The sequence below is a fragment of the Brachyhypopomus gauderio genome, chromosome 5, assembly GCF_052324685.1.
Source record: "Brachyhypopomus gauderio isolate BG-103 chromosome 5, BGAUD_0.2, whole genome shotgun sequence".
Taxonomy (NCBI): domain Eukaryota; kingdom Metazoa; phylum Chordata; class Actinopteri; order Gymnotiformes; family Hypopomidae; genus Brachyhypopomus; species Brachyhypopomus gauderio.
Genome location: NC_135215.1, coordinates 26,966,317 through 26,994,117, shown reverse-complemented (window position 1 = coordinate 26,994,117; position 27,801 = coordinate 26,966,317). Strand labels below are relative to the sequence as shown.

Sequence of the window (27,801 nt, the reverse complement as noted above, 5' to 3'; positions counted from 1 at the left end):
AGTATCTCATAATTATGTACGAGAGAGAGGAAGAGAATTTCTAATTGAGGAGCGGACACACAGACAATGTAATGGTCACAGACCCTTACAGTCCCCCCTTTTATCATACTGGAAACACAGAAATATGATAACAGTAATCACTAAGCTAGCAAATGAGTCCATAGAGGCCCCCACAATGTGGAGAATGTCCCTAATCCCCAGAGACTAGGAGGGTGAAAAGTCTAATTCATGTGTAAGATACTAAGTAGTATCTCATTATTATTAGATAGCAAGTCATAATTATGAGTTAATATCTCATAATTATTACTTAGTATATAATTAGTATTAGATAGTAAGTCGTCATAACAATATTTTACGTCATAATAACGAGATAGTAAGCCAAACTTATAAGATACTACGTCATAATTATGAGATACTGTTTAGACCTTTTTTTTTTTCAAATGACGGAAATAGGCTTCCAGATTTCAGTCACATTAAGGCAAAAAATAAGATTTGAGTTACTTAAGGTTGGTATTGTGAATGTATCCTTTGAATGTGGTCAATGCGCCGCCATTATCAAAATAGAGCAATAAGACACAACAGTAGCTGCGAAAGCCAGTCGTCTGTTTTTTTTTCTGCTGCATGAGTCTGCCATGTCTTTGAGTCTAGTCTCTAAATAGAGCGAAACAGTACTCTTTCAACTCGCATCAAGCTTGCTGCTCTCTTATTACAAACTCAGGGTTGTTTACTGCATCACACACACAAACAAACACACACACACACACACACACACACACACACACACACACACACACACACACACACACACACATACACACACACACACACACCAGTAGCCACCACTGTCAGTATTTTGCTGAAAGATACAGACTGTAATGCTAATAGTACAAAAGGCAATCAGCACCTTTGGCAGGCCAATATGTGCAATACAGTACAATAGACCAAAAATAAACATGCAAATAGTTAACAAATTGGTCTGCAGCTTTATAACAGTAAATAAATTAAATTAAATTTTAATTAAATTAAAAGTGTTAATAAACCTACATAATAATAAACTGAGTGTGATTATTCATCGTGAATAAACCTACATGCTGTTGTCTGCTGTGCTGTAAATAAATAAAATGCTGCTATAATAAAAACAATTATTACAAAAAAGTGCTAGAACCTCTTGTTGACACAAGATATCATGAGACATGTAGTCAAATACTGTACAAGGTGGAATGCTCACAGGTTTCACCAACCCTATTTCCTAAAACTCCCTGATACTGGACATATTTGCCCTTACCTACTCAGGAGTGGGGCTTTGGGCAGGAGCAACATGGTGTCAAGTATTTGTATCAGGTGAGAATACAGTTTTGACTTCAAAAAGCCTGCCCACAAATATAGGTATTTCCAAACATATTCAGAACCAGTGAGGTAATGTTTTTTGTTTTGGTTACTTTGACTTACTTTGTAAATACTGGTAGATACTGTAAAATATGTCAGGCAGTCATAGCACTCTGACACAGGTTCAACTTGACCTTCACGTTAGTGTTGAGAGCACTCACGTTCGGTGAAGTCCTCAAGTCCCACATGAAATTCCAATTCTATTCCAAAACTATTGATTTTCCCAATTTCCAAATTCCACCCAGCACGAGCCCAATGCAAACCAATTCTGCGGCTACTGTTTGTCTCCACAAGCGTATTAGCAAAGGTCCGTCGCTTGTTAGTGCATGACAGAGGTGTCATTTCCAGGTTCAGAAAGTAAAAGTCCTCACCAGATTTTGCTCAAGTTTGCTAGATTTTCTAATTAGTGCAATCCAGGTAAAATTAGTGGAATCAACACAATCCAGGAAGCCTGAGCAAAATCCTGGTGAGGCTTCGATGCCATCCAGAGGATATAAAAACTAGCAATCCCTGCACCATAAATCGTCTATGAGTGAAAACAGATTGGTGCTTTTACCTTTACCGTCTCTAGACTAGAGTATACTTGTCGGTTTTAAATACTTGGGTTTCATTTTGCCTTCGAAATGTTTTGTGCACAGACACTTGCTCAAATCAAACAAATGGTTTTGTGGTTTATTACTCAGAGGAATGTTTCATGCGCAGCGTTAACCTTTAACCTGTACTTAATGAAAACGTTGTAAACTCATAAACCTTGGCAAACATTAGCAAGAAAGGACCTCTAGCGGATACTGTTATAAAACTGCAGCACCACAGTAATCAGCAAATGTCAACAATAGGTGAACTATTTATTTGCATGTTTATTATTTTTGGTCTATTGTATAGTATTGTCTGTTGTATTGTACATACTACAGCTTCTATCCACACAAACGTCTACTGTCTACCCAGTTTCCAAAGAGTGCGCTGCTGTTTACTCTGAAAGATTATGCATTGCGTCAGTGGGTCGCGTGCGCATTTTGGCGCGTTTCTATTGGTCGTTATACACTGACGGAAGCTGTTTTTGTTGCGAACCAGGAAACGTTCCGTATCGCAAAGTGGGCGAGGTGTTTAGGGAGTAGGAGACACCGGGAGACATTTGACACATTCAACTAAAACTGATATAATCCAACCGAGCCTGAATAGCGCACTAGGACTCATGTTCATGTTGTAAGAAAGCAGACATCTGTGAGTATGTTGCCTTTGTCCATTCACGTCATGTTATGTTTCCAACTGCTGTCACTTTGCTGCAACTTGAATTCAAACTCAGCAGTGAACTCAAGTTTGGTTTCGTTTGCGACATTGTAATTAGTTAGCTGGTTAGGGTTAACTCTCGGGTTAGGATTAGGGTTAACTTTAGGGTTGGGGTTAACTCATAGAGTTAGGGTTAGGGTTAGGGTTCACTCCTAGGGTTAGGGTTGGAGTTAACTCATAGGGTTAGGGTTAGGGTTTACTCCTAGGGTCAGGATTAACCCTAACCCTAGCTGGTTAACTCCATTGAAAAGTAATGGTATCTACTGATCGAAGGTTTTACTGAAGTCATATTTTGCTTCAGTAATATTTATCTAGGTTAGCCTATCCTTTGAGTTGTTTTGTGAATCTTCTTACTGGAGTCTTACTAAGGAATATCTGTCATAATAAACTGTCATAAAAGCGGAACATTTTTGAGTTGTAATATAGACTATTTTCAAGTATCAGATGCACTGAATAGTTGGGTCATCTTTGCTAGATTTTTCACTATATTGTTCCTTACCCCTAAGAATCACACAGTAGAATCGTCAGTTATCAAACATCTGAGGATTATATTGTGTGGCAGTCTCTTACATTTGAGAGACATTTGTCAGTGCACATCATACACTCAGACAAGGGTAGAGTGCCATCTCTGGGTCGGGAGTGAGTCCTTGCCTCAAATGGAGGAGTCCAAGTATCTCTGGTTCTTGTTCACAAGTGAGGGAAGGATGGAACGGGAGGTTGACAGGTGGCTGCAGTGTTGCGGATGCTGTACCAGACTGTTGTGGTGAAGAGAGAGCTGAGCCAAAAAGCAAAGCTCTCGATTTACTGGTCAGTACATGTTCTGAACTATGTTCTCACCTATGGTCATGAGCTCTGGGTAGAAACCGAAAGAATGAGTTCACGTATACAAGTGGCTGTAATGAGTTTTCTCTGCAGGGTGTCTGGGCTCTCCCTTAGAGATAAGGTGTGGAGTACGGTTATCTGGGAGAGACTCGGAGTAGGGCCATTGCTCTTCCATTTAGAGAGGAGACAGTCAAGGTGGTTCGGGCATCTGGTCTGGATGCCACCTGAGCACTTCCCTGGTGAGATGTTCTGGGCATGTTCAACTGGGAGGAGACCACGGGGAAGACCCAGGACACACTGGAGAGAATACATCTCTCGGTGGTCCTGGGTACGCCTCAGTATCCCCCCAGAAGAGCTGGAGTAGGTGGCTGGGAAGTGGGAAACCTGGGCCTGTTTGCTTAGACTACTGCCCCCGCGACACGGACCCGGATAAGTGGATGAAGATGGATGGACCAAACACCCATCACCTCTGTGCTTTGTAATGAATGTGACATAAGGGTGAAAATATTCGTGGAAAGAGTGATGCTTTGTGGACTTTGTGACAATTACATGTCCCTCATAAAAAAATAAAAAAAGATTTAGGAAACCTTTTGTGGGTTTAGAGAATCAGGTGAAAAAAATCCTACATATACTTGAGTAAACCACTCAAGTACCAGAGGTATGAAGGCTTTTTTTCATTACTATGGTGGAGATTGTGGTTCTTTGAATAAGGTCTTCTGTGTTTAAGGAGCATTGGATTTGGCGCAGGTGCATGCAGAGGGGAATTGCAGCCATCAAGAGAGTGATTTTGGGCATCAAAGGCATTTGTGAGACACACGGAATGTAGGCTACAGATTCCCACTATTATTATACATCTATACAAGTGATATAGTGTTAATGTAAGAAAGAGGTGGCAGTCTGTGTCCTCGGATGGCCTCTAGACAGCCGTGTCTGCATCTGCTAGCCTGCTTCCAGGCCATGTGCTTTTGCGTGCACCCTCACCCATGGTTCTGCAGCACTGTTTGCTGATTACCCCTTCAGAAATACTCCATTATATGTCGCCTTGAGCATGACAAGTGCAGGCTCTGCCAGAGGTTCTAAACTAGTTCTGTGTGTTGACATGTATTGTGTGTAGGACCCACGGTGTGTGTGTGTGGAGATGGATCAGCGGGCTCTCAGCTGTTTGCTGCGCTCCAGGTCTACTCTGGAGCAGGATATCAAAGCCTCCTACCTCATGGACCACATGGTCAGTGATGGTGTCCTGGCCCAAGACGAGGAGGACACAGTACTGAGCAAGGTCTGCCAAAGGGACACACATGTGCTAAACATACACGTGCATTACCAGATAAATGTTCAAGTAACTTTTGAGATTTACATTGTGATTTACACTATATAAGAATGTTTGTGTTAAGATTAAGCTAAATATTTATGAATTACCTTTAAGTGATATGTTTCTCTTCTCATTAGTATTGCATTCCTGAATTTTTCATTTGGGTTTTTTTTGCATATTTTGTTTTTGTAACTGGGAAAACATTGTTTTTTAGCAAGCATACACAGCTAGTTTGAAGCATATTGCACAGACATGGTAAAACATATGGTACAATGCAATATTTTATTTTTAAGCCTTCACTAATACTCTAATGGCAACAGTGAAAACCTTGAGCCTAATTTGTCATCTTTCCTTCTATACCCAGGCCACAAGAAAAGAGCAGGCAGCTACCTTGCTGGAGTTCCTCCTTAGAAAGGACAACAGGGCCTATGTCTCCTTCTACAACGCCCTGATCAGAGAAGGCTACGGCGACCTGGCCAGCCTGCTGTACCGGGACCTCCCACAGCTCAGCCCTGAGGGGGAAAACAGCCACTCAAACGGAATCTCTCCCACTGGTAAACCTGACATTTCTCCCTTTGTTTAACTACGGGCAGACAGCACCACAATTCTTCAGTGACTGCAGATTTAGAGTCGAGGTTGTCATCCTTCTCTCTTCACGGTCCCTCCAGTGGCTTTAAAACCTCAGATATTAGAGTGTTATTACTTGGCATTTTGGTGTGTGATGCGGTGTGTAAGGTTGGGTCGCTCTGTGCGCACGCTGTGATCCCAGTGCAGGTGATGCTGAGTGAGGGAGGTGTGCCCCAGAGGCCCACCGTGTTCGTCAACCGGCCCGTTCTGCTTTCTGTGCTCCGGGAGAAGCTAAGGAGGCTGCAGAAAGCAGTGGGCTGGGTCACTGTGTTCGGCATGGCAGGCTCAGGGAAGTCCGTGCTGGCTGCCGAAGCCATGAGAGACCACACATTAATCACAGGTACGACGGCTCTGCGTTTTTTGTTTTGTGTGATGTAGGGCCGGTAAAGTAAAGTAAAGTAAATTGTAAAAATATATGTTTACAAACTTTTGGGGGGAAATTTGGCATATGCATACATATTCATGTCCTTCTTGTGCAAAACTTCGAAGTATCATCAGAAGCCACATGCATGAGTTTATCAAGGGTGCTCAGATGCTTGGCGGTACCGTGTTGAGCTCCTGTATCTCTCTCTCTCTCTCTCTCTCTCTCTCCTTTCTCCCTCTCATGCATTTCTCTCGCTCTTCTCTGTCTGTCTCTCTCTCTCTCTCTCTCTCTCTCTGTCTCTCTCTCTCTCTCTCTCTCTCTCTCTCTCTGTCTCTCTCCCCTGTCTGCTCTGCATGTCCAGAGTGCTTCCCTGACGGCGTCCACTGGCTTTCAGTGGGGCAGTGTGAGCGAGCTGAGCTGCTGGTGAGGATGCAGTCTCTGTGCTTTCGGCTGGAGCAGGGTCAGAGCTTGGAGGCCGGCCTCCGCCCGCCCGGCTCCGTCGAGGAGGCCAAAGAACGACTACGTTTCCTCATGCTCCGCAGGTTTCCCAGGTAACCCCACGTCACACCTGTCTCCCGCACGTCTAACTTCGCCTCACACGTCCTCAGTGTTGCAGGGTCTCGGGACCTTGCTGGGGCCACGTCACGTCCCCGCATGGGATTGTGTGCTGAAATTGAAGCAGCGTCTCCTAGAACAGCTGTCTTATGCTGAGAAGCATGATTTATGCAATGACAGATATTTTAATACTTTATGGGATCCTGGAGAAGCATCTCCTGATCCCTGGACCGTGATCTGTGTAAAAAAATAAATGGGCCAATTAGTTTTAGTTACAAAACAGGTAGGTGACTACACTTGTGCTGTGTAGTGGCAGGAGCTCATTACAGGGAGCATTAAGGCATAATAACTGATAATATATGTGTTATGACTAAAATAATGGGTCATGAAGACCAGATAAAAACAAGGTAAACGTGCAGATTGAACGTTGAGAGAGAAACATTCTCCTTGTGCTGCAGGTCTCTGTTGATTCTGGATGACGTGTGGGACATCAGCAGCCTCAGAGCGTTCGATGTCCAGTGCCGGGTCCTTCTGACCACCAGGCACCGGGATCTCACTGATGCTGTGAGCGGTGGGTGATCAGTTTGTACTGCCTGAAATGGGACTGGGGTGATGCAGCTTGTTTTGCCAGATACACCCGAGGAGGAGGAGTTATTTTAATAGCTCTGCATGTCCAAGGTCTTGTTTTCTAGTGTGCTGCAGGAGCTTTGGTTTTGAGGTGTGTGTGTTGTGTCTGTAGGTCAGAAGTATAGTGTGCAAGTTGAGAGTGGTCTGGATGAGGAGAAGGCTTTGGAGATTCTCTCTCTGTATGTGAACTTGAAGCCTCAGAATCTTCCGGAGCAGGCCCGCATCATTGTGAAGGAATGTAAAGGTACTTTTACCAAAATATATTCATAAAGTTCTGATGTAGACTATGAGAAACAAGGGGGATCTATACAGGATTTATACTACAGACCAGTTGCCTTGACTTTTTTTTTTTTTTTGTTCAGCAATCGAATCAGATTTTTAATGTAAAAATAAACGAAAAAAAAAAAATCTTGACAACCAAGACCACGTTCCTCTCCTCCGTGCCTGTCCTCCGTTACTGTCCCCTTTCTTGTCCTAGGCTCTCCTTTGGTGGTGTCTTTGATCGGAGCGCTGCTCCGAGACTTCCCCGACCGCTGGGGCTACTACCTGAGGCAGCTGCAGAAGAAGCAGTTCCAGCGCATACGCAAGTCCTCCTCGTACGACTACGAGGCCCTGGACCAGGCCATGGACGCCAGCATGCAGGTGCTTGATGATGAGCACCGCAAGCTCTACAAAGACCTGAGTGTGTTGGAGAAGGACGTCAAAGTGCCGGCCAAGGTGAGACAGGGATGTGATAAACCTCTTTAACAGGCAGTAAGAATTTAACATGAACTTTGTCGCATGCTGTGATGTCGCATGCTGTTTATGCTGCCGTATGTGACGATCACATTTATGATATAACTGTATTCAATAGCGTGTAAAAAGCCAAACCGTTTAGTCCTGGTGCCTGAAATGGAAGACTCCTGAGACTTGGCCTGTGGTATTCCAATACCTGGACGTGATGCGTGGGTGTGTTTGGGCATGGGTGCAGGTCCTCTCTGTGCTGTGGTCGCGGGAGCTGGAGGAGGTTGAAGATGTCCTGCAGGAGTTTGTGAACAAGTCACTGCTGTTTCGTGACTGCAACCAGCGACCGTACCTCTACTACCTTCACGACCTGCAGCTCGACTTCCTAACCGAACAGAACCGCACACAGCTAGCGGTAAGTGCAATGCGGCTGCGCACCAGAGTTGCGGCCCTGGTGAGTTGACACTCTGGTGAGTCGCAGCTCACCAGTGCCACAGTTCTTTTGGACAAACAGAACAGGTCTGCAATCATCTGTAAAGTAGCAGAAAGTTTTACTGCAAGAATCAAATAATGAAAAAGTCTCTAATTTCACTAGATCTAATATAATGGCAAAGGAATTTCACTTTCAATAATAATATAAATAATTCACATTTATATTATATTCATATTCTGTCCATTATGAATCTGAAGACTCCAATTCTATAACAAGATCCCATCTTTGAGGATTCAGTCCACTTCGTGTTTATTCACACAAAGGCCATCAAAGTGAACTTGATCCTGGTTCTGATGTCGCAGCATCTTGCAGAGCTGGGATTGTCCGGATTGTTTCATGATTCCAATGTGGTTGATGCAGTGTTTGTATATGAGAAGTGAGATGGTGGTTCCTTCATAAAGAGGTTGGGCACGGTATATTGGAATCAGGGCACATCCCTACCATCAGACCCCCAGCCTCAGAGTGCAGACCCATCATCTTTAACACGTAGGCCTACCTAGCATTACCCTGGCCCCATGCAGCCTGGTCTACGACGACCTGCGACACTCCCATTCCGCTCTCGCACCACTAGGGTGCGTTAGTGGAAGCACTACTGTCCCATTGGCAACATATTCAGTATATGTTAAGACCGAGAGGGCACCCCATCCACTAGAGACCCCATATCGGTTTAAACCAGTGTGAATTTGAACCAGTAGCTCCATTGTCACAGTGTCCTTTCATTCATTCGTTTGTTGAAACACTGTTGTTTCTCCCAGAGGCTCATTATTTGAATGCACTTATCATGACCATTAAGCTCATGACCAGAAAAGCGGCTCCTGAGTGAAGAGGCAAAATGGTGCAGGCACTCTGCTCGCGAGACTGGGTCAGCACACGTCAGCACACGTCAGCACACGCCAGCACACGTCAGCAGTCAGTCAGCACACGCCAGCACACGCCAGCACACGCCAGCACACGTCAGCAGTCAGTCAGCACACGCCAGCACACGCCAGCAGTCAGTCAGCACACGCCAGCACACGCCAGCACACGTCAGTACACGTCAGCAGTCAGTCAGCACACGCCAGCACACATCAGCACACATCAGCACACGTCAGCACACGCCAGCAGTCAGTCAGCTGTTATGCCACTGCCTAATAAATTAAATAGTGTATTTGAGCAGCGCTTTAACTCTGCCTAATTATAATTGGAACAGTAAATCGCGTTCCTCTTTGGAGTGAGCATAAGCATGGGTCTTAATGGCATCCTGGGTGTCACTGTTCATTTGTTAAATGTGTTGTTGTTTGTTTTTTACATTTGTTTTCCATCCAGAAGCTGCATGGTAAGGTGGTCCATCAGTACCAGCACGCGTATGCAGAAGGCCCTCCCACTACAGTGGATGAAGAGGGCTTATACTGGTGCCGGTTTCTGCCGTATCACATGGCCCGGGCCAGCATGGCAAAGGTACCTTTTTGCTTTACGTTTGCCATGACCAGCGCAAACACGACACGAAACACGAGCAACTTATTCTGCCGACGTGCTTGTGTCACACATGGACGTGTTTCTCTCCCCCCACTCCTCCCGGACAGGAGCTGTGTTCCCTGATGTTCTCGCTGGACTGGGTGAAACATAAAGTTCAGATGATGGGATCTGCTCACTTAATCAATGACTATGTGGAGTACAGCGCAGTTCTTGACCAAGAGGTACACGACACCTAACCCTCCGCTTCCACTGTCTGCTTTAGAGTACTTGTGAATTTCACTGGTTTTCAGAGGAACATGAGATGTAGACCCCAGCAGTAACAGGCAGTATGGAGATGCAATATCTACATGAGGCTACTACTGATAATACTAGAGAGATCTTAAACAGTGCTGCGGGGGGGGTGGTAGATAGACAAATAAACAGTTCAAAGACATTAGATGTAAATGATTAATTGACTTCACTAGCTGCACATGGCTCTTTGAAGTAGTAGCTGTGTAGAGAAGGCGTGGCTTTAGGTGCCTGGCACCAGCTGGAGCTCTGGGTACCGGTGCTGTGCACTAGAGGGCAGCAGTGTGACTGGGTGTCAGTGTGGAAGTAGTGAGGGACTGTGGGTGGCCACGTATGATGGGTGAACGGGGCAGCGTCAGTCCAGTACTGACGATGGCGGACTAGGAGGCCAGACCTCTTTTAGTAGAAACAGTTTGCCTTCTTACAGCAAATCACAAACGTCATGTAAACGTGTCGGGGATGAACTGGGTGTGAAACGGCCGTGATGGAGGCACACGTCTCCCCTGTCTGCCTCTCCAGAACAGCGAGGTGAGGCTGCAGTTCCAGGAGTTCCTGTCTCTGAATGGCCACCAGCTGGAGCAGAAGCCCGATGTGGTGCAGTTGGCCCTAGCACAGCCCCGCTGCTCTGAGGTCTACAGACAGGCCTTGCTGCAGGCGCAGCAAAGGGCCAGCAGGGGGCAGCTCTATCTGGACTGGGTGTATGCCATGATCTCTATAATTGTTTGTTTTTTTCAGTTAACCCTGCATAATTGTGTGTGTCTGTATATCGAGGCACTTGTAATGGTGTGAATGTTCTCATACACTGTATGGTTCATATGTTTCTGGGGCGCCCCACACCTGATTCAGTCTGTTTGGTACTGAGCAGGTTTAGTAGGTGTGCTTGACCAGGGAGGTTGCCTGATTGTGCTAAACTCCCCTGCCTTTTTAGATTTTGGAGATGAATTGTGATTTATATGAACGTTTGCATGTCGCTTATTAGCATTCCTGTGTTGTGTGGCTCCAGGAACAAGAGCAGTCTGGAGAGTCTGTCCCGGCTGGTGATCCATCCTCAGCAGAACTCCGTCTACCACGCCTGCTTCTCCAGGGATGGGAGCAAGATCGCCTCCTGTGGAGCCAGCAGCACACTGCGGGTGAAAGATTCTCTGCTGTTCATCATTTGTTCAGTACTGAATAAACTGGAACAGTAAAACTGCCAGATCAGTGCGAGGACGTGAGCTCTCCTCACTCTCTGTGTAGGTGTTTCGCTGCACATCTGGAGAGAGACTCCAGGAGATCCAGGCTCATGACGATGAGGTTCTGTGTTGTGCCTTTTCCCCTGACGACCGTCACATAGCAACCTGCTCCTCTGACAGGAAGGTTAAGGTCAGTCTCCGCCCCCCCGGGCAGACGGTTCACTCACCACACACCGTTCGTCTGTGTACTGGAGTCTGTTGTCTAAAGCAGGGTTGCCAACTCTCACGCATTGAGAGTGAGACACATGCATTTGACCGTTTTCACACGCTCTCACGCCACACTTCCGATTTCTCACGCCGAAAAAAAAGTTGAGTTTATTTACCTCAGATCCACATCTATGATTCAATGAGTTACTAGTTCGCTCTGGTGCCAACCACTGGCGATCGATCGATCACGATATAACACTTAATCACTAGTGTGTGTGTGTGTGTGTGTGTGTGTGTGTGTTCTAATTGCACAGATGGGTAAATGCGGAGGACAAATTTCGATTGCGGTGAAAATTCACAATTGACAAATATGGCACATTTCAATTTTCAATTTATATGTGGTCATGGATCTGTGTGTGTAGATCTGGAATGTGGAGAGAGGCACTCTGTTGCGCGTGTTTAAGGATGAATATGAGGAGCAGATCAACCACTGCCAGTTCACCAACAACCAGCGACGCATCCTGCTGGCCACCTGCTCCAATGACAGGATTGCCAACACCAAGGTGAGTGGGCGGCTGCAGCCCTATTTCCCCACCGCCACAAGGGGGCGCTGGACCGCTCTACACATTTATATCCCCATCCACATGTTCGACGAGTAGATCCAGCCGCAGATGGTGTTGCTGTGGTGAGTCTCCACTGTGCCGCGCTCCCGTTATGCTGAGGTTGGCGTCAGCACTCCTGCAGTCGCCTTAGGACGCACTGCCTTTATCATCCTCAAGATAGAAGCTTAGAAGCTTAATGTTTCTCATATCACACCTCCTTCTGAAGCCACTCCAGGAGAGGAGACGACTGGATCAGGCGCTTAGATTTAAGCGCAAGGAGGGACGGGTCCTTCACAGAGCGGCTCACCCAGGACAACAGAGCAGGGGCTTTAAATACACCACAGGACAAAGGTGTGGTGTGACGGCATGATGACGGGAGGTTAATGTGGCCAATGTTGTCAGCTCCCCATTCATAACCACACACCACAGTTCCACAGGTCTAGTGCCGTTTGCTTGTTTCAGAGTAGTTCTTTAGAGCAAATGTGATCCTTTGAAACGTACAGTCCAGGACTGAGGCCCACATGTCATGTACAGGACCCATCGACCAGCACTTGTGCGCTGTTCCAATAGTACTACACAAGTATTATCCAGTCATCACTACTACTGCGATCAGAAACCAGTGCAACTGCCAGACCTTTGCTAGCTCATTCAACAGACTGCAGTCTGTCATTAGTAATGTCTAAAATGCATGGCTATAAAGTGAATAGTTGGTGTAGGTGTAAGATATGTGTTTCTAATGAAAAGGCTGGTTGAGGAGTGTATACAGTAGAGGGTGAGATTAAATGAAGCATCTCCTGGGTACACAGGTCAAAGGTTACAGTGAACTGTTAACGTTGCGCTTCCATAATGTGGCCTACTTCATCACTGTGAACGTTCTTGGTGCCTCTTCACCCGCAGCTGTGGAACTTGAACAAGCCCTCGTCTCAGAACACCCTGTTCGGCCACATGGAGCCCGTCAATCACTGCTGCTTCTCCCCAGACGACGCGTATCTGGCCACGTCGTCCTGCGACGGCACCGTGAAGGTGTGGCTCTGCCATTTAACGTCCCGTTGGTCCCGACTCGCCTGCGCTTCGTGTCTTTAATGCTGTGCCCACGTGCGTCTTCCAGCTTTTCGACGTGGCGTCTGCGAATGAGTGGAAGACCGTCAAGATCAGCCAGTATTTCCAGTCGGAGGGCGACGAGGAATCGAGCGTTACTGTGAAGTGCAGTACGTGGTCAGCAGATGGCACTCGCATCATGTGCGCAGCGAAGAATACGGTGCTCGTAAGTCACTATATTTATATTTGCAACCAAATGTGAATTGGCGTTCTGGTGTGTATCTGTTCTGTTACACGTGTGTGTGTGTGTGTGTGTGTGTGTCTGCATGGGTGCAGGTGTTCAACGTGGCCACGCTGGAGATGTTGCTGGAGATCCGGACCAGCCGCCTGAGCACGGTGCAGTACTGCCAGGCCTGTCCCACCAGCCAGCTGCTGGCGCTTGCTCTGTCCCACTACACCGTGGAGGTGAGGGGCTGACCACCTCCTCCACACACCCCCACCCCACACGCTCCCACTACACCGTGGAGGTGAGGGGCTGACCACCTCCTCCACACACCCCCACCCCACACGCTCCCACTACACCGTGGAGGTGAGGGGCTGACCACCTCCTCCACACACCCCCACCCCACACGCTCCCACTACACCGTGGAGGTGAGGGGCTGACCACCTCCTCCACACACCCCCACCCCACACGCTCCCACTACACCGTGGAGGTGAGGGGCTGACCACCTCCTCCACACACCCCCACCCCACACGCCCCCACTACACCGTGGAGGTGAGGGGCTGACCACCTCCTCCACACACCCCCACCCCACACGCTCCCACTACACCGTGGAGGTGAGGGGCTGACCACCTCCTCCACACACCCCCACCCCACACGCTCCCACTACACCGTGGAGGTGAGGGGCTGACCACCTCCTCCACACACCCCCACCCCACACGCTCCCACTACACCGTGGAGGTGAGGGGCTGACCACCTCCTCCACACACCCCCACCCCACACGCTCCCACTACACCGTGGAGGTGAGGGGCTGACCACCTCCTCCACACACCCCCACCCCACACGCTCCCACTACACCGTGGAGGTGAGGGGCTGACCACCTCCTCCACACACCCCCACCCCACACGCTCCCACTACACCGTGGAGGTGAGGGGCTGACCACCTCCTCCACACACCCCCACCCCACACGCTCCCACTTCACCAACCGTCCCCGTTTTTACAGACCGGTCTTGGATCTGAATCGCAAGCGATACACATACATGTGCGTGCGCGCCACGACACCGGCAGCTTCTTTAATCTGGTTGCCGGTGTTCAGTCCTTCCAACTGGATGCTGTAAACGTTGGGGCAAAATTTAGATCCAGTACTTTACGTACAGTAAATACATTCACAGCTCCTTTGACCTATTTGCTGATGTATAGTTGTAGACTTTATATCCATATAACAAAAGTTAGTGACGTCGGGGTGGACGGCGCACTGAACCACCCAAACCAGTGAGGTGCACGTGTGGGCTGCTTTTCAGCTGTGGGACTTCGAGGCGAACAGGAAGATGGCGGAATGCAGTGGCCACCTGAGCTGGGTCCCCTGCGTGCAGTTCTGCCCTGATGGCTCACGCCTCCTGTCCTGCTCCGACGACCAGACTATCAGAGTGAGCTACCCTCCGCCTTCTAGTTCAGTGCTGGACACGCTAATGGACGTGCTGTGTACGCTGATATTCACGGCATGTGTGGCATACTATAGGCGACGTGGACATCATGTGATACAGCACGTGACGCTTCATGAAGAAAAAAAACATTCAAATACCGTACTTTTTTGGTGATTTGTTTTTTATTTTGATATTTGTGTTATTTTGATGTAATTGTGTGTGTGTGTGTGTGTGTGTGTGTGTGTGTGTGGCCACAGCTGTGGGAAACGGAACGTGTGCATACATCTTCAGCTGTGGCTTTGAAGAGGGACTTTGATGTCCTGTTCCATCAGGGTGATGTCACCGTGGTGACGGCGGACAGCAGAAACAGGCTGCAGGTACCTCACCTGACTCGCACGCAGGAGTTTCCTCTCTGGCCATTTTAGTTGTCCAGATGCTCATTTAATTAGTTATCCTTTAAGTTATCCATTAGTCTTTGAATAAATGCATCAATCATAATTAGAAATGTTTTAAGGTAATGCATTAATGCCCACTCATCCTCCCTGCACTAAGTATGTGTGTGTGTGTGTGTGTGAGAGGTTCGTTCAGGGATGGCGGGTACGCCGGTGTTTGAGTCAGAGGAGCAGACGGCGCGAATCCGCAGTACCTGCATCTGCAGACAGGGGCCAGCCGTGGCGCTGGGTACGGACGACGGCACCGTGCAGGTAACACACACACACACACACACACACGTGCTCGATCGTCTCTGGCCTGCCATCTATCCTTGCTGGGCTTCCACAGAGGGAGGCTGTTATTTTTAGGTTGAAGAGTTCCGCCACCTGAGAGCCTCCGTATGTCTGCGCGGTGAGAAAAATACCTCTCACCTTGCTCGAGGAGGTTGCTTCTCACTTTCTGTAATGAGATCTGACACAGCTGTCGACCGGGTGTGTAGCATTGCTCTCTGTCTCGCTCTCTCTGTCTCACTTTTTGCGTGTTTTCTCTCTGTCTCTCTCTCTCTCACTCTCTCTCTCGCTCTCTCTCTGTGTGTTTGAGTGCTAGAGGCGGGTTGGGTCGTGCTACAGAGGTTTGCACCTGCATGGGCGGGGTGTGGGTGGGGTGTGGGCGGGGTCCAGGAGATTCCCGACTGCCACTGTGTGGACTGAGTGTGTCTGCAGCTCCATGTTCATTACAGGCCCTCTATCCTGGGCCAGCAGCAGAAACAGTGATGGCCCCAGTTTAATCACTCCTCTCCACCTCTGGGTGAGCACCAGCCTCTTCCTGTCATAACACGCGTTCCTATGAGAGAGGGAGAGAAACAGAGAGACAGAGAGACTGATGTGCAGTGGGAGTTGAACATATGTTGACGTTCAGGCGCAGGTGTGCGGTTCAGGACAAAAGTTATGAGGCATTAAAGTCTCCCACTGGAGCACGTGGCCTACTGTCAGTTGTACCGCCTGCAGTGCTGTGGGCTTCTAATCAGACACAAGTTGGAAATGCTCAAGTTCCCAGAATAACATAATCCCATTCCCCACGAATGCGTGTGATTAAACCTGCGCCTACACTGATGCTCGGTGATGTAATCAGTGTCAGCAGACTGTTCACATTTCAGCTTTTTGCACTGCACTAAAATAGCAGTGTCATTGCAGTGTGTAAGAAGACAAAGCCGTGTCCTAACCAGCAGGTCTTCCGTGCCTGCTTTAGGTTTCGCATGTAGTACCTCCTCTCTACAGTAGAGGGCAGTGGTAGACTGCAGGAGCTTTTCAGCTTTAATTAGAGAGATGTGATCGTCCCAGTGCTGGATTTGCATGGCTGTGTGTTTGAAAGTTGTCGTATGGTGAGATTACCATGGTGACGAATGGAGCACAAGGCAAAGGGATTTAAAGGTTGTAAAGGGGAATGAGCGACATTTCTGTGTGTGTGTGTGTGTGTGTGTGCGTGTGTGTGTGTGTGTGTGTGTGTGTGTGTATTCTCCGTCTCAGGCAGGAAGAATGAGTTCTAAGGCCCCGAGGAACATCGGTTGGAGAGCAGTGCAGCTGCTCAGTCCCCAGCGTATGTTAGCACAGGCGCTAGGGCTAGAGTTAGGGCCGGCACAGGTACTAGTGCATGTGTGTGTGTGCATGTGTAAATGCTTGTGTGTGTGTGCCTGTGTACATGCGTGTGTGTGTGTGTGCCTGTGTGTGTGTGTGCCTGTGTGTGTGCCTTTGTACATGCGTGTGTGTGTGTGTGTGTGTGTGTGTGTGTGTGTGTGTGTGTGTGTGTGTGTGTGTGTGTGCGCCTGACCGTGTGTGTGTGCCTGTGTACGTGTGTGTGTGTGTGTGCCTGTGTACATGCGTGTGCCTGTGTGTGTGTGTGTGTGTGTGTGTGCAGCAGCGGTTAGGCTTCCTGCACGTATGCACGCACATGGATATAAAATGCAGGTGCATGGCCATCTGCTTAGGATATCAAAGACTTCTAAAACTCAAACAGGCTTAATCTCTTAATCTAGCAGCATGTAGTTCTTTCCTCAGATGGAGCAAGGCTGCGCTTGAAGCTGTACGGCAGTCCAACGTGTTTTCACTGATCCAAGAACATTTTCCGCTACATATGTGCAGACCTTGCCAGTGATCAGAGGAGCAGTAGAACTGGTCTCAGATCAGTATAGAGGGCAGTACGTGGTGGCACCTTGATACACAGGGGTGTGTGTTTTAATGACACTAGAAACACGTTCATCTTGAACCGTTCTGCTGCACCTCCCCTCCTGTACGCATATGACCAATGAGCTCACAGATCATCACGCTCACCAGTCACATGACTCTCACCAGTCACATGACTCTCACCAGTCACCTTCTGTAGGTTAGAATGTGTTTGTTACATTTTGTAGATTTTTTTTTCCTGTTTCTTTTAAGTATGTACAAGATACTAAGACTAAACATGGATTGGCAAGGAGATATAAAGGGATATAGGAGATGATAACAGAATTGGTGTATTCTAAATCAAAATTTGACATTAGACCCCTTAGAAGTCACAGAACTCTTCTGTGATCACACTGAAGACCCTTGTGATTTTGAATCTTTATTATCTCATTTGATGGATTATGTCAGAACGGACTTAATTAACTGTTGCTGTGTGATAACAGCTTAGAGCCCCATAGAGGTTCTTTGACTGGTTTGACTCATGTTTTTCTGGGAGATTTTGGTTGGATGGCACACATTTGTGGAGCTGTCAGTCCTGGTCTGTCAGACAGACCTGATTAATCTCACACAGAGTTGGGCTTCGTTTGATGTGCGTTGTTGCTGTCAGCCTTTCATACCATGGCCTTTCATCTTTGCTTCTCTCTCTCTTTCCCTCTCCCTTTCCTTCTCCCTCTCTCTCTCTCCCCATCTTATTTAGTTTTGTACTTTTTGATTGATTTAACACTTCCTAAAACGTAACACTTAACTGTACTGTTGTTCTTTCCCGCCCCGACCTCCATTGTCCTAATGCAGGTGCTTGAGGTTTCCTCTGGTAAGACTTTAGCAACCCTCCATGGACACACCAAAACTGTGCACCACTGCCTTTTCACCGATGATGGACAAATCCTCATCACGTCCTCGGAAGACACCACAGTCAGGGTAATGTAAAATCCTGCATGTAATATGAAGCATGCCTTCTCGGCGACTGCACGTTCTTGAAAATATGACTTGTAATGGCCTTTTAAACCAAGTAAAGAACAAGTTTTGAAGGCCCTCTCTCGCCCCCTGCAGGTGTGGAAGATGATGACGGGGGAGTGTCTTGTGTTAGAAGGTCATAAGGAGCCGGTCAGGAAGTTTCACCTCCTCCGCAGCACCTCTCCTACGCCCATGCTCTTATCCTGGTCATTTGATGGAACTGTGAAGGTACCTGCAGCTGAAGGAGCTGCTGAGGGCCACTGCCCTCGTTTATCTGGAGTGGCGTGATATGCATTAACACAATAACAGGCAGCGCGGTCACAGGTCATTAGATGCCTCTCTAATGCTCGCCGATGTCTGCTGAAGCCTTTCTAGTAAAGAGCCTGTGAAATTCCTGTGCTTTTACTTATCCATCAGCAAATGACTCTGTGTGTGTGTGTGTGTGTGTGTGTGTGTGTGTGTGTGTGTGTGTGTGTGTGTGTGTGTGTGTGTGGTTATAAGGTGTGGGACCTGACCTCTGGGGAGAAGCTACATGACCTGCAGTGCCATGAGGCTGCAATCCTCTCAGGAGATGTGACTCCCAATGGACATTTCTTCTCCACCGTCTCTGCAGATAAGACGGCTAAGGTGAGGCACGGGGACTGCTATGCTGGCCTTGCTACTGAAGAGTTATGATAGGGAGTAATGGCAGCTGAGCGGTAAGGTACAGGCTCGGCCAGCAGGGGGTGCGTGTTTGGGGAGAAGCGAGTTCAGCCTCCCCCAGTGTGCGCATGGCCTGCACACTCAGGCTGTGCAGACACCTGTTCCTGCTACAGCAGTGGTGCTTTTACAGTGTGTGTGTGTGTGTGTGTGTGTGTGTGTGTGTATGGGTGCGTGTGTGTGTGTAAGTAAGGGTCTAATGAGCTGCAGCAGTGTTTTGTTCTCTAGTTTATTGTGGGAGCTGATGAGCTCTTTAATGAGATGCCATGTTCATGGCTTTCCGCCAGCCATCAGTGAAATGTACACACGGCCGAGTCCTGCTTTGACTACAATCACAAAATACTGTGTTCTTATAAACAGATCCATTGAGAAATACTGTGTTCTTATAACCAGAACCATTATGAAATACTGTGTGCTTATAACAAGATCCTTTAAGAAAGTCGGAATGACTCGTTTTCTTGTTCCAGGGCTTAATACAGCACCATTACTCTTGTCTTGACACTGCCATTCTATTCATCCTGCAAATAACCTCTGTGCCCTCAGGTGTGGAACTGCAGCTCATGGGGGATGGAGTTTTTCTTGAGTGGCCACAAAGCGTGCGTCCGCAGCTGCCGCTTCTCCTGGGACGGCAAACGACTCGCCACTGGCGACGACAACGGAGAGATCAGGGTGAGCTGAGTGGGGGCGCGTGTCCGAACTGTGTTTGCAGAAGGGGGTACCGAGGAGGATCTGGCAACCCCGGGAGACGGCTGTGGGGCGGGAGAGGGGATGAACCCGGCTGTGCTGCGCGACGTCCCTGTTCCACTGCCGGGTGTGCGGGAAGGGCGGCCAGAACGCCTCCTCTCTGTCCTCCTGGCTGAGCCGTCAGTGAGTCGGAGGGCAGGTTTCTGGAAAGCTGTCGTGAGCGTTCCCACCTACCACATGTGTGAGCCCCACGCTCATCTGCAGCAAACCCACGCTCCTCGGCCAAACTGTCAAAGTGTCGGCCTCAAAGTGTCTCTCTCTGTCTATCTCTCTATCTCTCTCTCTCTCTCTCTGTCTCTCTCTATCTTTATGCTCCTCACTGTGAGCAAAGGTTTAGTCTTCAGTAGTGTCAACTACAGAAGCCGTGCCTTATCCATTAAACATGCTGCTTTGCGAGAGAGAGAGAAAGAGAGAGATATGAGGGAAGAAGGAGAGTGAGGGAGAGAGAGGTGGGTGGGATAGAGAGAGAGAGAGAGAGAGAGAGAGAGAGGTGGGAAAGAGAGAGAGAGAGAGAGAGAGGGAGGCGGGGGGAGTCCAGCAGCACCACCACACCACTCTGATGTGTGTAATTCAAGCCCTTTGCACGAGCCCACCATTATTTATATACTCGTTACTGGTTTGGCAAGGACGAGCATGAGGAGGAAGTACTCCCACGTTTGGTTCCCATAGAAACTTGAGTATTGTAGTCTCTGTGATTCCCAGCCTTATTCTGAAATCTAGTGGAACATATAGTTAGAGCCAGCATTTAGAGGTCTTCTACGCATCCTTAACGTGAGCGGTAGAAGCGGCCCCTCGTCCGGCGGGGCCCCGGCGTGCGGAGTGTGATCCGGCAGGGTTGCCGGGTCAGTGTGCCATGAGGCTGAGGCTTTCTCTCGTCCGCAGCTGTGGAGCATGCTGGATGGAGCTTTGCTGAAAACCTGCTCCCAGAACACCAGGGACTGCATGGACTCCTTCCACGGTGGCTGGGTAACAGACCTACACTTCTCTCCCGATAACAGAGTGCTCGTATCTACTGGGGGATACATCAAGGTACACCAGCACACACACACACACACACACACACACACACACACACGTCCTGCCAGTTGTATCCTGTGAACTACTTTTCCAATCTCAATCACGCTGCCCTATCCCACAAATCCCAGGAGCTATACGAGGGATATAACCTCTGAGAGTTACAGTCTCTTGAACGGTGACCTCTGCTCCTCTTCACCCACTCACTTCCCCACCTGAATCGCTATGAGAGCGACTCCAGAACTGACCACAGATCAGTCTCATCGAGCACCTTCAACCAGCCGCGCTGTGTCCGGGGTGTGTGATGGACGAGCGTGAAGGGACAGTAATGAGCGCTGATTGATGACGGCGCTCCGCTCGGAGGACGCTGCAGCGTGTTATCAGAGGTGATGGATTAATCATCACGCCAGCGTGCGTGTCTGCGCGGGTCATCCGTCAACGTCAGGCTGCCTGTTGAGTGTGAACCTGCTGCCTCTTTTAGAATAACACGATTGAAGATGATTTGCGTACTTTATGTCATACAAGGGTCTCTCTGATTAACTCCGGCCAGTCGTACTGCGCCCGTGACATTTTGTAAAAACACTTTCGAGAACTTTGGTGATTTTGGCCTAATCGTTTTACTGAATTAGCGGTATTGTATAGAAACGTGTGTGGAAAGCTGATCCGTAAGTAAAGGTACTGCACTATTTAATCATAAACTCATGAATACAGCATATTAAATGCTGTATAAAATGCTGAATTTAAAACATGTATTAGAAAAATGCAGAAAATCCACCAGAAATATTGCATTCATCATTTAGAGGACATGACATCATACAATGCAGCTAAATTTCTGCTTATTGTGAATTATGTTGTCATTTTACATATCTTGGCCTTAACACCATTACTTTGCCATGGGCCTGCCTTATCCATATTAGCTGTTTTATTGTTTTCATTATAGCTGTTGGTTTTTGCCTGCTTGTTTGTTTTCTATTTTTGCTGCTTTTGCTGCTCTGGAGTTGTGGCGTCTCGTATGTGTATGTTGTGAAGTCGTGGCCCGACCCGGAAAACGGTGCCAGGCGCCGTCCCAGAAGACCTCAGCTCAGTTCTGCCTCCACTAGGAGCTCGTCACCGCCTGTCTGAGATAGCTGAATGTATTTAATGAGACAGGCACTGATGTCCTGTGTGTGAGTGTGTGTGTATATATGTGTAAATTGTATACACAATTGTATGTGTGTGTATAGGTTCAGTAGGTTGTAGAGGTAGTGAGAAGTGTAGTGAGGTACACAAGATTTTCAGACAGAATCCCGCAGATGAAGGTCTAAAGCACTTCAGTCTGAAACCTTGTGTACTTCTTTGAAATTATATACATAATATATAATAAACAATTATATAAAATTCACACAGACATGTAAACGCTGTGTGCATGGTAAAATGCACTTAAAGGCATGTTTGGTATGGTGAGGTGTAATATATCTCTTGTTTCCTTAAGCTGAGCTGTTGCACTGAATTGAAACATACAAGGCCATCTTCCGTTCTGTAGCAGAGTAAAAATAATCATCTGTTCTCCCCCATCGCCGTGTTTGATTGATGAGAACACCAAAGTACAGACTCTCTTTCGCCCAAGCTGCAGATATTTCACCGACCTCCCTCACTCTCAGTTCAGCTGTTGCCATGATGGGTCCTGAACCTGCCAGGGAGGAGACGTGTGCGCCCCCCCCCCCCCCCCCCCCCCCCACTTCCTTGTTTGTTTGGTGTTGTGGTGGTGCGGAGGTCACAGGGAACAGGCACGCCGTCATTCTCTTTGGCCTTCATCGGTAATACAACTGAGTGCCAATATGGGCGCCTGGCCTTCAATGTAAAATGGGGGACATTCGTGGGTCTCTGCACACAGCCTAATAACAGTCCAGCAGGCCAGTATGAAGGTTGAGTGTGATGGCACAGAGAACACAGGCCTGCGCCTGCCTGACTCACAGCAGAACAGTTAAGCTGCTTTATCACTGTAGCGCCACAGTGACCCGGGCCATGTCAGACTGTTCTTGGCCACTCCAGACTCCCGTTACGGCCTCCTTATCCACTGGTGTCGCTCCAGAAACCAGGACCAGGAAGGATTTGTGGCGCTGATGAGTTATTATTATTATATATGAGTTATTATTATTATTATTATTATTATTATTATGTGCCAGTTATCGTACTGGATAATTCAGAGATTTTTGGACAGGTTTTGGTGTTTCCTTATATGTATTCAAAATACCAACAGCACAAACATACCAAATGCTGGCAACAAGATATATGATGTAGCAAGAATCAGCAAATCCCTGTGTGACTAAGCCCTCCTCCCCACGGGCCATGAGACTGGTAAGCCACAGTTCATGTGGAAATGCGATTGGAGTGGTAACTGGCCGTACTCTGATCCATTTGGTCCTGAAGTGGAAAAGGGGGTTTCTTGTTATCTTCTTGTCCTGATCCCCTCCTCTCTCTCTCTCTCTCTCTCTCTCTCTCTCTCTCTCTCTCTCTCTCTCTCTCACACACACACACACACACACGTACACACGCACAAATGTACACACACATGTGCATACACGTACACGCACACACACTTTTCACTAGTACACTCGCAAAGACAAGACTAGTAAACTAGGATAGAAACGTAAATAGGAATCCAATATTTATCACTTAGATCTTAAAACCAAGTGTTTTGCATCTAAATATCAGTGTGATGTTTTTACATCTTTATGTTTGGTTATATATTGAAGTTACACTTGTATTTTCACTGAATAATTATGTGTTAGTACTTCTATAATCAGAAACCTCATTACACATTGGTGCTAAATGCATTAAAGAAATTTATATTGCTGCAGTAGTTTGTTTACATGGCAAAAACACTTTTTTTGGGTGTTTGGGTGTTTATCAGCTTTCTCCCATGAGACACCATCCACCCAGACTTTGTAATGTCTCTCTCCACACAGAACCTATGAGAACAATATGCAATTCCACCTTAACCCTACATTGTCACTACTCTCATAAAATATATATCACCACTGTCAGTGTGCCCTCTCTCTCTCTCTCTCTCTCTCTCTCTCTGTGTGTGTGTGTGTGTGTGTGTGTGTGTGTGTGTGTGTGTGTGTGTGTGTGTGTGTGTGTGTGTGTGTTGCAGCCAGTGATCTATAGCATTTGTGTATAGCAATATCTGTCTTTGTGCCACCTTGCCTTCACATAAATGACAAACAGTTATTACTCATGTGTCTGGGTCCTGTGAGAGGCAGCGTGTAATATAGTGTGTGAAAGATAAAGATTACCTGGAGGAAAGAAAAGAGAGATTTGTAGGTCAGACAGGATGTTATTCACTGGGGGGAAAGCTTTACTTCATGAACACACATACTCACACGCGCACACGGACATTTTAACCCACCCCTCTCCTCTGCATTTCCCTGGTGAGTGTACGGCCCAAAGTAATTCACACCCCTTTCTCACAAGACTTCCAGATCTTCACCAGAAGTAAAAAAACGAAATCAACCCTATAATGTAATGGGATAATATTTGAGTAACGCCTAGAAATGGCTCCTGAAATTGACAAAGATGTCACCCAGAATCTGCGCTTGTTCCTTATTCGGAGTCTAAGAACATGGAGTCCATCAGTGAGGTGAATAGAAGCTGTACTCGCATCTCTTTGCAATATTATACAAGACAAAAGACAAGACTGCAGAGAAGCAGGGAGGGGGGGTGATGGGGGGGGGGGGGCTTCTACTACTGACCTTCAGCAGAAGAGAGAGGGGAGGGAGAGACAGAAAGAGGAAGAGAGAAAAATAAAGAAAGTGTGTGTTTTTCTGTAGGGCATGCTAAAGCTGAGATGCGTCTATTTAGAGATGTCCACTGTTCTGTCTCTGGCAACCAGAGGATCAAACGGTGGTCCATGTAGGTCTTCTCTCCAGAGAGGAGCGAATTGAGGAGATAAGATGCAGGGAACAGCTTGACTTTGATAGAAATGGCCCACGTCAGAAATCTGTCCCTTTTGAGAAGGAGGTGATATGGATGTGTCCTCAGACCACATTAGGCCTACGCAATATATTACTTGTTAATCGTTATTGCGATACCGACCTTTGCAATACTGATACCTGAGAAGGCTTAATATGCAAGTGAACCCACCAGTAGATGTAATATGCCAGTGTAACCATGTCATATCAAGAGACACTGGTTAACCAATGTGTTTTATTGTATTGGAAGGGCATATCATAATTTCCGTATGTAGCAATATAATTACATCGTACTACATAATGTAATTACAGTGTAGTATTTTTGTCCTAATCATGCAGATCCCTAGATTACACTGCACTCATAAACACACACAGCTCTTCCATAAGCTGTTCAACGTGGGGCTCTGTAGAAGTTGTTCTAATGGTGGTTTGTGTAGATGTTCGCCGGGCTGCCTTGTTGTCCCAGGGCCTTATGAGGGAGGCAGAGCTGTTCGTGCCTTCTGCCGTCCTGCATAATAACTGGACTGTTTTATTGTGTGCGGAATGACTGGAACATACACACGTTTTATAGCTGCTGTGGCTTTGCCATTCTCAGTAATGACTATTCTGTCAGAATGTCAAAGTGTGCACAGAACGGGAGTGTCCCTGTGGAGTCCTGATAACACACACACACACACACACACACACACACACACACACACACACACACACATCTTCTGCAGCAGTGAAACATGTATGGGTCCCTTCTGCCCAGGTCTGGAAGAGAAAGAAGGAAAAGAGTGATTGTCCAAGCTTCAGTATTTCAGCCTCAGTGCAGGATGAACTACGTGTTGTGGCAGCCCTGCAACTGTAATGGCTGATTGTGCCTGGTCCTCAGTCTCTGTCTGCCTGTTAACTTCTGTTTACTTCTCATCTCTCTCATCCATCTCCTTTCGCACTGTGTCTGAAGGCCTCAGGAGCTTGACCAGCTGTTATGCAGGGCCCACACATAGAGGTGTACATACAGGTACACACACACACACACACACACAGTCTAACCAGCAAACATCACTGTGACCTACCTGAGGGACAGGTGTGTAGGTGTAGTAGGAGGAGGATAAACCCGCTGCCATGGACCCTCTCACCACCCCAAATTCTCCTGGACTACCATTACCAACCATCAAGAAGTTTAGCACTGCATAGGAATTACATAGAGAGCTCATGTATATGAATACACACAAAGATGAGGTTTATCCTTCCCATCTTTTCTTTGTTTTTGTATCTCTCTAATTGTTGTTATGGTGACCGGCGTTGGTTCCTCTCGAGGTTTCTTCCTCATGTAATTTAGGCTGCTCAGCTTCTGGGGTTAAAGTGAAAAGCCACTGTAGATCAGATCAGATCAGATGTCCTTATACAAACAAGGGTATCCGAGCATAGGACAATACGAGCTGCTGATTCGTGCTGCTTAAGGGTGCAGTAACTTGGTTTTCTCCACTTTCAGCAGTAATACCAATAAGATACTGGAATAGTACAATTAATAAATGGATTTACACTGAAATGTGAGTCTGCATGTATGTACGTACATCGACATGAACCTGCAAACCAGGCTTAAAGTCATTTTTTTCCCTGGATTCACATTTGGGGGGTCTAGGGTTCAGGGTGAGAGGAGGGGGTCTAGGGTTGAGGGTGAGAGTGCTCTAGGGTTGAGGGTGAGAGTGGTGAGCGTCTAGGGTTCAGGGTGAGAGTCTAGGGTTCAGGGTGAGAGTCTAGGGTTCAGTCACAGGTTCAGTAGTGCCATTAGATTGGCTCTACTGTTGTATGTAGTGTTGGCGGGTCACATTCCGTAACCCTCCCTGCCGTCTTGATTAAGCGCCAGGCTCCTCCTGTGAGGTGAAGAGCCAAACCAAATGGTTATAGAGGCGGTGAGGACAGACCCACTGATGCAGCAATAAGAAAAGATTTTTATTGAGTAAATGTTTTGTAGGCATAGCATATGTACAGAAACACACATCAATAAAACTTAAATTGACTGTGTGTGTGAGTGAAGCCCATCCAGCCTTTGGCACTAATGAGACAAGCTCTCACATGATGGTTTATGTAACTCCAGACTGCTCAGTGAGACCCAGAACTTCAGGAGAATCTACTGCCTCAGCAGATACAAATGTGTGGAACTGAAATAATGAAACCGGCTTTCAGACTATCCAGGGCATCATCACAACACAACTTCACAGCAATGAATAATCCTCATCTTCTGCCAGGCAACAGTGTTGGCATGCTGTTGGGCCAGCTAGCTCAAAACCATTAGTTACATCTTTACCTCTCTCTAGTAAAGACGGCCCTTTCTCGGAAACTGTATTGTGCATTTCATGCGCGAGTATTTGCCCATTCAGCCTTTTGATACTTTTGATAGTGTGACCCCCTCTCCTTCTCTCACTCTCCTCGAGCACCCTCTTCCCTCTCTCTCCCCATCCCTCTCTTGTGGTTTCTTCCATGCGTGGTGGCACACATTGGTTGCCTTTCTCCACAACACTTTGTGCTGTCTTTCGGGCCTCCTTCATTCTCACGCTCCGCCTCTAGTGGAGAAGCTGCCAGGGTCTCTGCTTTAATAAATCCACCCTCTCCCAACACCTTCTGTGAAACATTCATTTCTCACCTCTTACCAAACAACGAGGGCCCGCCGTGCCAACTCACCATACCGTGCCGCCCCATGCCGTCTCACCAGTTCCTGGTGGCGGGTATAGGGCGCGCTGGCGGGTGTAGGGCGCGCTGGCGGGTGTAGGGCGCGCTGGAGCGTATAGGGCGCGCTGGAGCGTATAGGGCGCGCTGGCGGGTGTAGGGCGCGCTGGAGCGTATAGAGCGCGCTGGCGGGTGTAGGGCACGCTGGAGCGTATAGGGCGTGCTGGCGGGTGCAGGGCGCGCTGGCGGGTGTAGGGCGCGCTGGAGCGTATAGGGCGCGCTGGCGGGTCTAGGGCGCGCTGGAGCGTATAGAGCGCGCTGGCGGGTGTAGGGCGCGCTGGAGCGTATAGGGCGTGCTGGCGGGTGTAGGGCGCGCTGGAGCGTATAGAGCGCGCTGGCGGGTGTAGGGCGCGCTGGAGCGTATAGAGCGCGCTGGCGGGTGCAGGGCGTGCTGGCGGGTGCAGGGCGCGCTGGCGGGTGTAGGGCGCGCTGGCGGGTGCAGGGCACGCTGGCGGGTGCAGGGCGCGCTGTC

General features: G+C 47.9%; 1 protein-coding gene across 6 annotated transcripts in view; it reads left to right on the top strand.

The window, feature by feature from the left end:
- The first annotated feature begins 2,456 nt into the window (after nt 1-2,456).
- apaf1 (apoptotic peptidase activating factor 1) overlaps nt 2,457-27,801 on the top strand; it is a 28,116-nt gene continuing 2,771 nt past the window's right edge. Inside the window, exons 1-28 of one of the 6 annotated variants that reach the window (XM_077006786.1) lie at nt 2,457-2,607; nt 4,223-4,317; nt 4,610-4,771; nt 5,169-5,358; nt 5,574-5,771; nt 6,157-6,346; nt 6,809-6,921; nt 7,090-7,221; nt 7,456-7,694; nt 7,948-8,115; nt 9,499-9,630; nt 9,756-9,869; nt 10,456-10,634; nt 10,940-11,066; nt 11,173-11,298; nt 11,738-11,878; nt 12,815-12,940; nt 13,026-13,181; nt 13,292-13,420; nt 14,477-14,602; nt 14,857-14,976; nt 15,178-15,303; nt 16,558-16,671; nt 18,043-18,168; nt 18,301-18,432; nt 18,706-18,831; nt 19,447-19,572; nt 20,530-20,676. In XM_077006786.1, coding sequence (XP_076862901.1) covers nt 4,634-4,771; nt 5,169-5,358; nt 5,574-5,771; nt 6,157-6,346; nt 6,809-6,921; nt 7,090-7,221; nt 7,456-7,694; nt 7,948-8,115; nt 9,499-9,630; nt 9,756-9,869; nt 10,456-10,634; nt 10,940-11,066; nt 11,173-11,298; nt 11,738-11,878; nt 12,815-12,940; nt 13,026-13,181; nt 13,292-13,420; nt 14,477-14,602; nt 14,857-14,976; nt 15,178-15,303; nt 16,558-16,671; nt 18,043-18,168; nt 18,301-18,432; nt 18,706-18,831; nt 19,447-19,572; nt 20,530-20,676 — 3,741 coding nt within the window. In that variant the 5' untranslated portion in view covers nt 2,457-2,607; nt 4,223-4,317; nt 4,610-4,633. Of the gene's footprint in view, nt 2,608-4,222; nt 4,318-4,609; nt 4,772-5,168; nt 5,359-5,573; nt 5,772-6,156; nt 6,347-6,808; nt 6,922-7,089; nt 7,222-7,455; nt 7,695-7,947; nt 8,116-9,498; nt 9,631-9,755; nt 9,870-10,455; nt 10,635-10,939; nt 11,067-11,172; nt 11,299-11,737; nt 11,879-12,814; nt 12,941-13,025; nt 13,182-13,291; nt 13,421-14,476; nt 14,603-14,856; nt 14,977-15,175; nt 15,304-16,557; nt 16,672-18,042; nt 18,169-18,300; nt 18,433-18,705; nt 18,832-19,446; nt 19,573-20,529; nt 20,677-27,801 lie in introns of those variants that run through there. The other 5 variants (XM_077006785.1, XM_077006787.1, XR_013130994.1 and 2 more) reach the window with 5 other exon arrangements.